This window comes from Panthera leo, chromosome A1 (assembly GCF_018350215.1).
Source record: "Panthera leo isolate Ple1 chromosome A1, P.leo_Ple1_pat1.1, whole genome shotgun sequence".
NCBI classification, from domain to species: Eukaryota; Metazoa; Chordata; class Mammalia; order Carnivora; family Felidae; genus Panthera; species Panthera leo.
In genome coordinates this window covers 196,416,836-196,433,121 of record NC_056679.1, presented here as the reverse complement: position 1 = coordinate 196,433,121, position 16,286 = coordinate 196,416,836, and the positions used below count along the sequence as shown (strand labels likewise).

Here is a 16,286-nt window from a genome sequence, read left to right as displayed (position 1 = left end):
GAACTTGCTGTCTCTTGGAGGGGTCAATCAAGTACTCAAGTAACTATAGTAAGGTAGACAGGGCAAGACCAAAATGAATCCATTGGAATGGAGAAAGAACACAAATGTTAGAAGAGCCCAGAAGAAAGTCAAGTGCATTGAGCTGACACTGTCTGTGTCAAACACTGAGTGGCTTTGAAGATTGTCCCAGAGAAGCAGCAGCTATCAACGAGGGGGTGGGCGGAAAGTGGGGCATATTTATGCTTGCCTTTCTCCCTCTTTATCTCTCTCTCTCTCTTCTCTTTCTTCTTTCTTTTATTTTTCAACAGCTTTATTGACATATGATTCACATGCCATATAATTCACCCAGGTAAAATGTACAATTCAGTGGCTTTATTGACTTCTTCATAATGTCAATAGCTCAGATAAGAGCTTAGTTACCTGGGGGGGGATGAGGTAGAAGGGGGGGTGAGGCAGGTCATTTGAATGATTGTAGGCAGACCAGCCCATTTCTAATTGCTAGATTGTTCCATCTTTTGGGGATGACTAAGTTAGAATATTCGTGCCTGGGGTTAAGCATCCAACTCTTGATTTCAGGTCAGGTTATGATCTCACATTAGTTTTGAGCCCCACATCAGGCTCCAATCTGTCACATGGAGCCTACTGGGGATTCCCTTTCTCTCTCTCTCTTTCTCTCTCTCTCTCTCTCTCTCTCTCTCTCTGCCCCTCGCCTGCTCTCAGTCTCTCTCCCTCAAATAAATAAATAAACTTTAAAAAAAAAAAAGAATATTCTTGCTTAGGTGTCATTTTCCCTTTTGAGAGGGAGCTCAGAAGAAACAGAACACAGCCACACACAGCAGCCTATATCTGGGTTCAGATCCTTTAAGGTGTGAACTGGGCACCTTTTGAAATCAACGACTCAGAAATTCTTATTAAGAAAGAACCATTCATTTGTATGAATTCATTCATTTGCTACTTCCTGAAGGTGTATCAAAGGGCTTGTTGCTGGACTTGGCAATAATTGGCAAAATATTTGGTTCAGGAGTATGTGAAAGTTAAATGGATGTTTGTACTAGAATCAGAAGTTCCCTAAAATCAGTAGATAGCTGACGTGCATCAGAATCACATACAGAACTATTTTAAATTTTTTTAAATTTATTAACATTTATTTATTTTTGAGAGACAGAGACAGAGCACAAGTGGGGAAGGAGCAAAGAGAGAGGGAGACACAGAATCCGAAGCAGGCTCCAGGCTCTGAGCTGTCAGCACAGAGCCCAACACGAGACTCAAACTCACGAACCACGAGATCATGACCTGAGCTGAGGTCAGATGTTTACCGACTGAGCCACCCAGGCGCCCCACATACAAAACTATTTTAAAAGCAAAAATCAGAATACTAAATCCATGAGTATATGGAAATCTGGTATATGATAAAATAGCATATCAGAATGGCTGCATTTTAAAACAGTGGAGAAAGGATAGATTATAACTGGGGAAGGAGTGAGAGATAAAAGTTATCCCTACCTCATACCGACACATTCATAATTTCAAAATGAATGAATGATTAAAATATATTAATCAAAGCACATCAGATTATCTCAGATTATCTTTATAATATTAAGGTTGGGGAAGTCCTTCTTGAACAAAATCTCAAACTCAAGCATCCAATATATATGGACACTTGATAGATGATAGAGGTATGTTAGGGAAAGATGGTATTTTCAATAGGACAGTGAAAAACGAGTGGTCTTTTCAGTAAATGGCGCTGGGTCCATTGGATATCCACATGGAAAAAGTTAATATTGACCCTACCTCACACTGCACATTAAAAAATTTCCAGGTAGATTATAGAGCTGTGTGTGAAAGTTAAAACAATAAAATTTGAGAGTTAACATAGCTGAATATCTTTATTAACTTGGGGCCAGCAAAAGTTTCTTAAGAACAAAAATCATAACCATTAAAAAAAATTGATAAATGAAACTACATTGTAATTCAGAATTTTCATTAGTTGAAACATACTATTAAGAAAATGAAAGTACAGAGTGGGGAAAGATATTTGCAATGAGTATATTCCACAGAGAACCCATATCTAGAATGTGTAAAGAACACCTACAGATCCTAAGATTAAAAGAGACAATAGAATTCTTAAAAATGGGAAAGAGACTTGAATAGGCACTTCTATTAAAGATATACACATGGTCAAAAAACAAGAAAAGTCTCTAATCTCATCAGTCATTAGAGTTCATGTTTAAGACCAAATGAGATCATACCACATGCCTACCAGTGTATGATTCTGTTTATGGGAACTTCAAGAGTAGGCAAAACTAACGTGGCATTAAAGGTCCCGTAGTGGTCACCCTCAGGGAGGAGGGTATGGAAATTAATGGAAAGGGATAAGCAAGGGGATTCTGAGGGTTTAGTAATGTTCTATGTCTTTATTTTGGTGGTGGTTACATAGGGATGTTCATTGATCTACTGCCTGTAATTAGTGCTTGTCTCTGTGTGTATGTTATACTTCAACATAAAGCCTTATTAACAAGATTCCACATGTACTGACATGGAAAGATGTTCAGAAAATATTAAGTAAAAAAAAGCAAGAGTATCAGGAAATGTGGCCTAGTGTTTATTAAACAGTTCCTCAGAAGATTCTGATTCAAGCCTGGGAGCCCCTGGACTAGACTTAAGGTCTTATCCAACCGCAGATTCTGCAGTGTATTTCATCATCAAACCAACTATTTGAAGGGTCTGCAGAGATCAGCGCACCACTCAGCACAAGGCCCTACAAAATGAAACCGACAGGAAACCTGGGCCTTGGCTCTTTGGGATAAGAAATCACAAATCTAGATAACGCTGGAACTCTATTCCAAGGCAGAAAGTGATTAGCTGCAGGAAGCGGCGACAGGTAGAGAAAGAAAAACGGGGGAGTTGGTTTGGGAAAAACCTCGCTGAAAAATATTGTAGGAGCCATATTGTGTTCTGCTTTCTTAGCCTCTGCCTCCTTAGTCTCTGCAGATCTGCCCCCAGAGCATTCCCAGGGACCAGATCCCAGTAACTTCCTTCACTTCAACTGCTCAGGTGGGCCATACACTTGATAAACCATGGGGAAGGTTTATACCCACCTTTGTGTGAATTCTCTGAGAACTCCTGAAGTTGGCAACTTTCTTCTTTCTGGCTTTTACCCTACATAGAGCTTCTTTATCACTCACCTTTACCTCCTCATCAAGCCTTCTCACACATGCTTTCTTTTCCAACTGACCAGGGAAGACCAGGTTGTTTTCACTCACCTGTGCCCTAGATTGACTTTTCCACTTTAAAGGTTGGTACTCCACTCTTCACTATAAAAGACCTGTGAGGGGCACCTGGGTGGCTCAGTCAGTTAAGCTTCCGACTTCAGCTCAGGTCACAATCTCGTGGCTCATGGGTTCGAGCCCCACGTTGGTCTCTGTGCTGACAGCTCAGAGCCTGTATCCTGCTTCAGATTCTGTCTTGGTCTCTCTCGGCCCCTCCCCCACTTGCTCTCTCTCTCTCTCTCTCTCTCATATAAATAAACATCAAAAAAAAATAAAAAAAAAAACACAAAAGACCTATGAAAGCCTGTTCACAACCATCCACATCTTCCCTGCCTCTCCCCTGTGAACTGAATGTGAGACACAAGTCTGGGCCCCACTGTATATTGATCCTGTTCTTGGAAATGTCTGTTCTGAAGCCTTCTCACCTTCTGCTTGGTCATGTCTAAGAGCCCCACAGAATATCTGTCGCAGTTGAGGAAGGCTCGGACTGTGTACAGGGCTTTGTGGAACTGCCGCTCGATATCCGTAAGCTCTTCAAAGACTTTGCTCCCAGACCACAGCAGTATCTTAACAAAACAGGAAAACATTGTCAAACTTTTTGAGTCACAAAGCAGCAGCTCACAATAACCCAGAGACAGAGACAGGACAATTATCCTCCTTTTACAGATGGAGAAACTGAGGTTCCGAGAGATGAAGTAACTGACCAGCTTATAATGGGTCCAACTCTTTCCATTTCTTTTATTTCGGAGATCGTTAGTAAGAATGATAATAACAAACATGGATTGAACACAAATGTTCCACATGCATTTTCTCATTTACTATTGACAACAATCTTTTGAGGGTGGAACCAATCAATATTGCCCCCATTTTTCAAAGAGGGGGACTAAAGCTCAGACAGGGTAAGTGATTTACTCAGGGTCTTAGAGCTAGTAAATGGTTTAACAAGGATTCAAATCTAAGTTGCCTGACTTGAAAATTGTGCATATACAGCTTTACAAACATCGGCCACCTCATCAACACTAGGGATGCTGGGCAGAGACTATGATGGTTCCCAGGCAATTTTATTGCCACTGCCTTTCTAGTCTGACCACATCAATGCTTCAGTAAAAGGACGCGTCCAGGCCATTCCCTTAAGCCACACCCCTTACCTGGCCACGCCCCTTACCTGGCCACGCCGAGTCTCACAGTTGTGCAGGTAACTCAGGTGGTACACCTTCATGATTATATTTGCAAAATTGAGGTACTTGAGAAGAATCTGGGAATCAAACAGCGTGAGGGGAACTAGATGAGAAGAAAGCCCTCCTCTGGCCCCCTCTACCATCAGCAAATATTTGAATATTTCAAAAGCATCAGAGGCCATTTGAGTAGATGGATCATGGAATGCTGACCCATGAAATGTTGCATTGTAAGAGTGTAAAGCTCATAGAATGTAGAATGTCAGTGTTGATGGATTAATGGAAAATTGCTACTATTTATTGAGTTTGCAGTTCCTGTGATAAGTCATTTTAGGTATATGTTATCTTATCTGCTCATCACAAGTACCCCGAGAGATGGATACTATAAAATTAGGCCCATTTTACAGATAAGAAAGCTGAGATGTAAAGAAATTAAGTAACTTGACTGAGTCAGCTAAATATTAGCAGAGCCAGGACAATTACCCCTGTACCCCAGGCTCCAGGGCCCGACATCCTAACCATTACCCCTGTCCTGTCTCCCTCAGAGGGCATCAGCCTAATCCCCTTGTCTTACAGATGAGAAAACCAAGTCTGGGCCAAATAGCAAGGTTCAGGGGACTTCACAAGCTGTAAGAATGCGCTCGCATGGCCACCCCAGCAATTTCTAAAGCGTTTTTACCTCTTCATCTCTCTTGGTGAAATGGGGCTCATTCAGTTTATTCACAGCCATGAGTACGGCCACCACGTCCTTCCCATTCATTATGGGGGAAGCCAAGATGTTCTTGGTCTGGTATTCTGTGAGGATGTCCACGAAGTCACAGAAATGCTCATCCTGAAGGAAGGCAGACACAGGCAAGGGTGGGCAGAGGAAGAACAAAGACAGTAAAACAGGCCAGAGCCCCATATGCCCGTGGTAGGGAGTGGGAGGAGGGGGGGCCTCTATGATTTTGTTGACAAGAAAATGAAGACATTTCCATCTATGCCCCTTCAGCAAGGGCAAAGCAATCAGTGGTGATTTCTGCCCTGGAGGCCTCCAAAATCGAGTAGGAGAAAGTCTGAGATACAACTTACCAAGGGCTGTGGGGGAGGTGTGAGCAAAGCCCTGCAAGGGCCCGAGGATGAGGGGACTGACTTCACCTGGGGAGGGAGGGTTAGAGAAGGCTCTCTTGAGGTGATGGCAAGTAAGCCCAAAATAGAAACTTGAGTGAGGAAAAGACTTTAGTGAGTCTAACAACCACAATTGCTAACGGGTATCACATGCTTTATCTGCCTCAACTCGCTTTAATCCTGTGAGGTGAGGACCGCTAGTGGCCCATTCTACACAAAGGGAAACTGAGACTCAAGAAGGAACCTTGCCCTCAGCTTTGCTGTCTTTAGGAGAAGCCTCGGTAAGGTTAGATCTGGGTCCTGGTCATTGAACAAAAAGAATTTGGTACTTCTAGCTTTTTGAGCAATTCGGTTCTAGCACCACACAGTGAGTCCAATGGATATCCACATTCCATAGGTCTTAATGGAAGCCCCATGGTGTGTCAGGCCTTATGCTGAGCGCTGGGGACACAAGTGAGACCAAGGCTCAGGCCGGCTCACAGACAAATCAATAACAGTAATACATGACACAGGGTTTGGCTCAAAGCTATGGGAGTGCAAAGGAGTACACACCCCCAGGCCCCCACCCCTAAAGCAGCTTGGGAGGCCAGCACAGTTCAGTGTGGTCTATGTGGTCAGAAAGAGGAGACAGAGCCTGAACTGTCATCTTAAATCCAAGAGAATCCACCTTTCTCTTTCTTGGTAGCACTGTGAGTTTTTCCAACCATAGGCGTTGCTTGGGACACAAGCCAGCCCAGATATGCAGTTCATGCTGTTCTGAGGAAGGAAGTGTATTTCATAGAACGGATTCCCACCCCTTTTCTAGAATTGAGTGTGCAGAAACTTTCCCACGACTGAGAAATTCAGAGTGTGATGCTGTGCATCTGTGGATTTCTCCCGGTTGGAGTGGGATTAGACAAACAGGCAACGGCATTGTTGTCGATGAAGGTGTCTCAAACCAGGTAAAGGGTACAGGAATTAAGAGAAGGCTGTAGGGCTCTACTTGAATTAGCATCAGAGGATTAAGCAAAATCTCTAAAGAGGCATTAGCCATGAAGGGTTTTCCATGTCATTCTCTAAGGACACTGATAAATCTCTAAACACAGGTCTTGGTGGGGCATGCTCAGATTCATTTCAGGAAGTCAGTTCAGCCTTGCAATATTCACTTCTATCAGGGAAAACGATACGTGAGTCTTACCTGCATCTGACACAGATGTTTACTAAATCTACCAGAACTTTCTTTTCCATTGAGAGACCCAGAACTCTCTCCCGAATTATACAGCTGCCAACCGATGGTGTTCGCACAATCATTGCCATCCTTATATATTCAGCATGTGAAGTGTTCTACACAACTGTGTCACAGAACCTCAGATTATCAGAAGCAGAGAGGGCCTTAGAAGACTTTTAGCTCAAGCTGTTCTTTTGTGTGTGTGTGTGTGTGTGTGTGTGTGTGTGTGTGTGTCTGTATGTGTGTGTATGTGTGTAATGTTTATTTATTTTTGACAGAGAGACAGAGACAGAGATATAGAGACAGAGCACGAGCGGGGGAGGGGTAGAGAAACAGGGAGACACAGAATCCAAAGCAGGCTCCAGTCTCTGAGCTGTCAGCACAGAGCCTGATGCAGGGCTCGAACTCACGAGTGGTGAGATCATGACCTGAGCCAAAGTCAGGCACTTGACCCACTGAGCCACCTAGATGTCCCTCAAACTGTTTACTCTAAAGCCCGGGAATCAGATGCCCAGCTTAGGGAAAGCCCAAAGTCATTCACTCATTCAGTTAGCATTCATGGAGTGCTTTATGCCAGGCCCTGTTCTAGACTCTCGGGTTATAGCAGTGAACGAGGGAGGCTTCTCCCTGTGAACGAGGGAGGTGAAGCTGAGAGCTGAAGCCTCAGAGGAACCAGGTGGGTGAAATGCATTGCAAGCAGGGAGCACACCCCTCATTCTTGGAAACCCCAGTTCCTCTTTTCAAACATTCACAGTGCCAATTCCATGGTGAGATCTACTGTTTATTGAGCAATAATGATGTCCTCAGCCAGGAGCCAGACAACTTAACATCTATTATCTCATTAACTCTCACATCAGCCCTGTCACATAGATCTGTCACCTTCCTTGTTTTTGTTTTGGTTTTTGAGCACGGCGCACGTGCGTGTGCGCCAGAGAGAATCTTAAGCAGGCTCCATGCAGAGCTCAATGCCATAGGACTCAATCTCATGACAGTGAGACCATGACCTGAGCTGAAATCAAGAGCCAGACACTTAACCAGCTGAGCCACCCAGGTGCCCCCAAACCTTCCCTGCTTTGCAGAAAACTCCCTTGCTGGTAAGTGGCACAGCCACTCCATTCATTCATTGATCTATATATTGATACACCGATCGACTGATTCGCGCATTCATTCATTTACTCATATTTACTGAGAACAGGCTCTGGGAGAGGTGTTGGATATGCCAAGACCAATAAGAAAGATGAGATTGTCCTCATTAGGTCCTCACAGTATAGTGGGAGCATATGTAAAACACGAACCCACAATTCAAACCATAATGAGAAGGATGTCCCCACAGGATGGGTGAATGGAAGGGAGGGACTTGTTCTCTGAGGCTTCAGGGGCCAATCAGTACATTATCAGTAGTTGAAGATACTCTGAGCCTCAGTTTGCCCTTTGGTAAAATCGGAGTGTTGGACCAGGTCCTCCTCGAGGCTTCCTTCCGGTGTGGCATGCTGGGTTCCGGGTCTCACACGCAGGGAAGGACGGCAGCTGTGAGAGTCTCTGGAAATGGCAGTGCTCTCAGGTGCAGTCTTTAGAAATAGGAATTGTCATGTCTTGGAAAAACTCTCCTTTCCTCTCACACTAGTACCATGCTTACACTACTCTTACACCAGATACCTAGGTGTATCTGACCAGTTCTCTGACACCAGCTGACTGTCCAACAATTCAATTCAATCTTCCTGGAGTCAGTGTCAGACCCCACAGGGCTTTAGTCCCACAGGACTGTCCCTGCTTCAGATGCCAATTACAAGTCCCAGTTTGTCACTTATACTTCTGACTGGCTATAAAGCAGGGTCCCAAGACACCCTCCTCGGGTTTGGGAATTTGCTGGAATGGCTCACAGAACTCAGGGAAATACTTACATGTACAGGTTTATGATATAATGAAGGATATAATAAAAGATACAGACATACTGTCAGATGAAGCACCCTTCCTGACAGCAGGCGCTTCTGTCCCCTAGAGTTGAGGTGCACCACCCTCCCAGCACATGCGTGTGTTCACCAACCCAGAAACTCTCTGAGCCCTGTACTTTGGGGGATTTTTATGGAGGCTTTGTCACATCTGCATGACTGATGATTAGCTCCATTTCCAGACCTTCTCCCCTCATCAGAGAATGGGGAGGTGGAGCTGAAAGTTCCAAGTTGCTAATCATAGCTTGATCTTTCTGGTGATTGGCCTCCATCCAGGAGCCCACCAAGAGTCATCTCGTTAGAACAAAAGACCATCTACCAGTCAGGAAATTCCAAGGAATTTAGAAGCTCTGTATCAGATGCTCCTATCACTCAGGAATTATAAGAGTCTTAAGAGTTCTGTGTATGGAACCAGGACAAAGACTAAGTAAGTATCTCTTTTTATAAATCACAATATCATAGCCAACTGGGAAGAGTCATCATTTATTAATTCATGCAATAATCTGTAATGAGTACCCACTCTGTCCCAGGCACTGACTACGTGCTGGGGCCAGTGGTTTATAAGCCAGACAGGAACAGGCAGGCCTTGTGGGCTTTCCTAAGGAGAAAAGGTAAAGAATAAAACACGCACAAATACTGAAGGGCTAGTAAGGTTGCCAGATTTAGCAAATAAATACAAGATGCCTAGTTAAATTTGAATTTCAAGTAAATACTTTTTAAAGTATAAGTATGTCCTAAATATTGCATGGTACATACTTACACTAAGATATTATTCTTTGTTTACCTAAAATTCAAATTTTGGGGCACCTGGGTGGCTCAGTTGGCTAAGCATCCCACTCTTGATTCTGGCTCAGGTCACGATCTCATGGTTTGTGAGTTTGAGCCCCAAGTCGGGCTCTGTGCTGACAGCCAAGAGTTTGCTTGGGATTCTTTCTCTCCCTCTCTCTCTGTCCATCCCCACTCATGCACGCTCACATGATCTCTCTCTCTCTCATTCAAAATAAAAAAATCAACTTAAAAAATAAAAAAAATATTTTTAAATTCAAATTTTACTGGGAATCCTATATTTTATCTGGCAATCCTAACGGCAAGTCTTCCTGAGGATATCCCAGGGTATGAGCAGGAATTTGCTAGGACGTGGGAATTTTATTACAACCCTGGGAAACTTCTCCATTCATGGTTTCACATTTCAAAACTCCACTGATTGTAGCCATTTCCCAAGTTTTTTGAGGGTGCTGAGTCACCAGCCAGGGAGACTGCCCCAGGCTTGCCCCAGGGGAATGCAGGCATTACTCGCATAGTGAACTTTGGGCTTAAAGTGGGGGGGGGGGGGGGCGGAATAGCAGGCCATCCCTTAGCACAGAGGCTCAGCCAACTCTTCAACAAGGATATGTTAGCATCAGAGCATCTGCCTAAATCCTCAGTCACTTAACACCAGGATCTACAGAACCTCTTAGCGCCTCTCTTCTGTTTTTCCCACCAACAGAATCTAAACTGAAAGCTCCGGAAGGACCTTCTTATCCAACTCCCACACAGACCTGGTACAGCATCCCTCCCTTAGAATAGAGCCTTAACAACAACAAAATAATAACAATAACAATAAGGAGCAGGATCGGCCAGTAGGAGCCATAACAATGTGCTAAGAACCTTGCTAGATGAGAAATAATTCTCTCCTTTAATCCTACGACAACACTGTGCAGTCGGTATTCCTGTCCCATTTTATGAATTAGGAAGTGAGCCCAGATAGTCTCAAAAATACGCCAAAGCACGATTCTTAAAAAGTCACAGAGTCATGACTCACATCCAGATCTGACCTCAAAGTTTAACCTCTTTATTCTCTGCTATACGATTTGAAATGACCAGTGGTGAATAGCATCTAGTCCAGTGCCCTCATTTTGTAGATAAGGAAGAAGAAGAGAATAGCTGAGCAGTGAAGAGTGTGGGCACAAGGCCAGAGTGCCTGAATTCAAATACCCGCTCTGCCACTTTCTATCGGAGTGGCTCTGAGCAACTTACTAACCATTCTGGGGTGTTTTTGTTATTGTTGTTGTTGTTATGTTTTGCTTTGTTTTGATTTTTGTTTTTAAGTAGGCTTCACACCCAACCCAGAGCCCAACTCATGACCCTGAGATCAAGACCTGAGCTGAGAGCAAGAGTCAGATGCTTAAGTGACTCAGCCACCCAGGTGCCCCATCCTTTCTGGGTTTTGGTTCCACCATCTGTGAAACAGGGATAATCAGTTACGTCTGAAGACCGTGGCAATCTATGTTGGCTACAATGAAAGTCTAGAGAGAGTTGAAGGGAGAACAGTCCCCAGTCCAGCTGAAAGTCCCCTGGAGGCAGAAACACGACCCCCACCCTTGGACGTCCAAGGGGAAACAAGGGAAAGACGAACCCCATGGGAGATCCAGCCCAGTGTATTTCCAAGAAAACTATCGCCCCAGAGGCCAAAGTCTGTGCTTCTTATCTTGTCAATGAACCCACGTCAAAAAAGATGACCTGGGGCGCCTGGGTGGCTCAGTTAGTTGAACATCTGACTTTTGATTTGGGCTCAGGTCATGATCTCACAGTTTGTGAAGTCAAGCCCTCCATCGGGCTCTGCGCTGACAGTGTGGAGCCTGCTTGAGATTCTTACTCTTTCCTTCTCTCTCTGCACCCCCCCCCCCCCCCGCTTGATCTATCTCTTTCTCTCAAAATAAATACATAAACATTAAAAACAAGATGACCCGTTTGAATTCCTGCATTTGTGGATGGGAGGGCCTGGCTCTGCCCTAACTCCTTGGTGACTTTGGACAAGCCCCTTCTCAAGCTCTCATGGCTCTAGGCTCCTCATCCGTTAAATGAGACAGTCAGATGACATCATCTGTGAGACCCCCTCTGTCCCCTTTTAACCTTATGACCCTTAATCTGAACTAAGACCAGAAGTCAGGCGAGCAAAATCACATAATGTCCAGGCTGCATCTTAGAAATGATTGAACACAGGCTCCTGGTCGGGTCAGTGCTGCAATACGTGAGACCCACTTGGGCCCTGCTCCCACGGGGCAAACATTGTTTTGGGCAAGGTAGGTGTTAAAGGAATTAAGCATAATTACTTGATGGTGAATCTTTTATGCCAAGTATTTGCTGAGCATCTGCTTTGTGCCAGACATTTGCTGGGATAAAGTGGAGATTAAGGCAGGCATGGTCCCTGGCCCCCAGGCTTATTATGAAAAATGGTTTGGGGAAGGAGCCTGTAACAGAGAGATACGGGAGGGCCTCCATGAAGAAGTGACCTTTAGGCTGAGATCTAAAGGATAAGTAGGAGTTGGCCCTGGGGCAGAGGGCCATGGGGAGATCTGCGTGAAGTGCTCTGTCCCCGGTGATCAAAGAGGCCTACATCAGAGCTGCCAGTAGAATCTCACAGAAGGCTGGACTCACAAGTGAGAGCCAAGGGGCACCTGGGCAGCTCAGGGGGGTTAAGCATCCGACTCTTGGTTTCGGCTCAGGTCACGGTCTCTCGGTTTCATGAGTTTGAGCCGCAGGTCAGGCTCTGCCCTGACAGCGCAGAGGCTGCTTGGGATTCTCTCTCTCCCTCTCTCTCTCTCTCTCTCTCTCTCTCTGCCCCTCCCCCACTCGTGCTGTCTCTGTCTCTCTCAAAATAAATGCATAAACTTAAAATTTTTTAAAAAGATGAAACGAGAGCCAAGGGCTTAACCAAGCAGTACCGTTAACATTTCCAGTAACGAGGCAGGCTGCCACCAAATGTCCCCTGATGGAATGCGCAAAGATAACCACGACGTCCCCTCTATGTTACTCCTGATGGGAACACACGACCTGATTCTAATCAGGAAGACACAGATCGGCCCAAGTGGAGGGACATCTCTGCAAAGTATTTGGCCTGTATGTTTCAAAAACATCCGCGTCATGGAAACCAACACAGTCTGAAAAACTGTTTCAGATTTGAGGGGACTAAAGAGCTGGCGCTATTTGGGTGTAATTGAGGCAACTGGCAAAAATTGAATACGGACTGTTGATTAGACGATGGTATTGCATCAAGCTTACATTTCCTGGATCTCGTTACCGTGGTGTGCATATGTGAGAAACGTCCCTGTTCTGGAAATACACAGCATGTCTGGAAATACAGTACAAGCTGTCGACTCCCATAGGGGTCCGAAAAAAATGGAGATAAAGCAAATGAGGCAAGGCATGACCAACTGATGCATTTGGATGAAAGGTAGATAGTTGTTTGTACTGTATTTAGACTCTTCTGTTAGGTTTGGATTTTTTCCCCCCCAAAATAAAATGTTATAAGCCGATAAATAAAGAGAAGTGCCAAACCATCACCAGCCCAGTCTGGATGGCCAGCAGCTCCCCGCCCCGCTTGTACCCACCGGGACTCCATGGAATAATGCCTCCCCGCCCTCCTTCTTGTGGGAAGAGGGTACCTCTTCTGTGTTGAGGACGTTGGTGAGCTTTTTAGAGTGTGCGACGTGACCAACCACACCCATATCCAGGGGGAACACGATCTCCGAGTCGGGCACCACGAGGCATTCGTCAAGGACAGCATCCTTGTGAACATTGAAGAGCCGCGTGGCCAGCTCCCCGATGCCGTTTCGGACCCTGTACATGAACAGGCTCATGCGGTCTGCCTGCAGAAGGAAGCACAGCTTCTTCATGACGTTGAAGATGCATTTCTCGGTCTGCAGATTCTCCTGGAAGTCCCGCAGGAGGTCAAAGATGATTTCACTCTCCTCCACGCTGTTCAGCGAGTGGTAATTGCTGAAGTCCACCGCGGCCTCCTTGGCCCCCAGCATGTCCGAGATGACCTTGGCCCGGTAGCGGAGGTTGTAGTACTGCTTGGCAAAGCTGACATTCGAGTCCAGGAACTTCTCCACCTCCTCTGCTGTCACCTCACCCATGGCTGGAATCCCTCTGGCTGCTTGCGTGGAAGGGCTGAAGCTGGCCTTCCCAGGGCGGTTTGATGGTCCGTGGCAAAACTGAGTCAGGAAGCGTTTTGTTCCAACCTGGGCTTCTGTGGGTCTGGCCCGTGTATTTCAGCTGGTATGGCTGCAGAGGTGAGGGAGGGAGGGAGCTCGGGAGATTAAATCATTAATATTTCCCGAGAACAAGGATTATGAGGATCAGTGTTCCAGATGCTGCCAGGCCCCAGATGGGAGAAGGTGAGAGTTTCCTTTTCACCTTGGCCTACGAGCGGAGAAGGGATTTCTAAACAGAGCAGGAGGTGGGCAAAACTAAAAACAACCCCGAAGCAGAGGCTGCCAACAGACAGCACAGGGACACCTGCTCTAGGTGTGTTTTCACCTACACACAGGCAGCACACCTGCTCCTGTAGGTGTGTTTTCTCTGCCCTGTAGGGTGTTTTTCTGCAACGTTCGACACAGAAGTCTGCATTTGCTGTTTAGGAGATTTATTTAGCTTCTCTTGGAGAATCAGAAGAGTCAGCAACTCTGTGCCCACTTTCCTCCCTGGCAGGGATGGCTAGAGCTGAGAGGGACTGCCCACCCAGCTCCCATCCCCCGACCCCTCACCCCACCCTTCTGTGCCCTGGTTCCCAGGTCCTCCCCAGGATGGCCTCACTGCACATGCTCACCATTCAGCCTGCTTCCCTGTGTACATCGTGAGTCTGGCACTTACGGGTCTCCCGATTTAAGAAGCTGCACTTTCCCAGGCTTAGACTTCAACGATTCTTTAATTTTATTTATTTTTATTTATTTTTAATTTTTCTAATGCTTACTTAGTTTTGAGAGAGAGAAAGAGAGACAGAGAGAGAGAGAGTGGGGGAGGGACAGAGAGAGAGGGAGACACAGAATCCGAAGCAGGCTCCAGGCTGAGCTGTCAGCACAGAGCCCGATGAGGGGCTCAAACCCACGAACTGTGAGATCATGATCTGAGCTGAGGGCCAACGCTCAGCCAATTGAGCCACCCAGGTGCCCCTCTCTTGGCACTTTAATGTGGTTTTTCTGGCTACAATCCGTACCTTTTTGGACTGTCAGTCAGAAATGTACACAACAGTCTAGATGCTATCAGCTCTTTTTGAATCTTGAAACACCTGACTCTTCACTGAAGTATCCTCCATCCAGGACACCTGGGGAGAAAGAGAACATTCTCCTTCTGAGATGAAAATGTGCTTTCATTTCCATGAACGTGGGTGCGAGAACCTGGTGTCTCTGTGTTGTAAACACTGTGGAATGCAGGCTAATAGACTGTTGCTGGCACTTTGAACTTTGCAAATGAACTTTAATGGAAAGCAGATTACTTCCTTTATTGTAGCGTGTGATAAATTCTCGGGGTATTGCGTCCATTCCGCACTGTATACACAGGTGGCCCCTTGGTCTGGCGGGCCATGCAGCGACCGGAATTTCTCCAAACGTCCTCACCATAAATAACGTGAGTCCTCTATCTGGAATGCTCTTTCCCAGCTCTCTGCACACCACCTCCTTCTCGACCTCAAGGTGTCAGCTCACGCTAATCATGCCTCGTTGTCTTATCCCAAGTATGTGCCCTCCCCAGGTCCTGCCCGTCACATCATCCTATTTATTTCTTCGATTGCATTTATTACTGTTAGAAATTATCTTGTTTGTTTTTTGTTTCTTCGTCTTTTGTTTGTCTTCACATCTCTGCTGTGACTTCCATGAGGGCGGGACCTGCCAGGGCTGATTCCCTAGGCCTTGTGATGCTGCCCCACATTCTTGATGCTCAGTAAAAAAGTGTTTTAATTGTAAGTCTGTGATGGTTAATTTCATATGCCAACTTGATGGGGCTAAAGGATACCCAGAGAGCTGGTAAAACATTACTTCTGGATGTGTCTATGAGGGTGTTTTTAGAAGAGATTGACATTTGAATTGGTAGACCAGTGCAGCTGGCATCATCGAATCCGCAGAGGGCCTGAAGAGAACAAAAAGGTGGATGAAGGATGAATTTGCCCTCTGTCTGAACTAGGACATCCACCTCCTCCTGCCCTTCGATATGGGCATCCTTGGTCCTCAGATTCAGACCAGGACTTACACTGTTGGTCCCCTGGTTCTCAGCCTTTGGACTCAGACTGAATTATACCAATGGCTTTCCTGGTTCTCCAGTTTGCAAACAGCAGACTGTGGGACCATAACCATATGAGTCAATTCTCTAGAGAACCCTAATACAAAATCAAAACTCTTATATATTCTTGAGTACAACTTAGAAAATACAAGAAGACACAAAGGAAAAAGTTGAAATCAAACGTAATCCCAGATACTATCATTGCCAATATTTTTTGGATATTTTTAAATATGTGGAATACACACACACACACACACACACATACACACACATATACACTCTAGGAAAATATTAAGATATATATTATTTATAAGATTTCACATATATTTTAAAGATTTATATATAAATCTATAAGTCTATGTATATATAAATACATACATATTGTCAACCTTGGCACTATCAACATATGGGCCAGTAATTCTTTGTTGTGGAGGCTGTCTTATATATTGTAGGATGTTTATTTAGCGGCACCCCTGGGCTCCACCTACTAGGCACCAGTAGAATTCTCCTTCAAGTTGTAACAACCAAAAATGAATCCAGACAT

General features: G+C 45.2%; 1 protein-coding gene across 1 annotated transcript in view; it reads right to left on the bottom strand.

Annotated features, from left to right (window-relative positions):
* Window positions 1-13,605, bottom strand: part of PDE6A (phosphodiesterase 6A) — a 62,638-nt gene extending 49,033 nt beyond the window's left edge. Inside the window, exons 1-4 of the mRNA XM_042949437.1 lie at window positions 13,132-13,605; window positions 5,124-5,276; window positions 4,435-4,524; window positions 3,695-3,835 (exon numbers count right to left, since the gene is read on the bottom strand). Coding sequence (XP_042805371.1) covers window positions 3,695-3,835; window positions 4,435-4,524; window positions 5,124-5,276; window positions 13,132-13,605 — 858 coding nt within the window. The remainder of the gene's footprint in view (window positions 1-3,694; window positions 3,836-4,434; window positions 4,525-5,123; window positions 5,277-13,131) is intronic.
* Window positions 13,606-16,286: the final 2,681 nt, after the last annotated feature.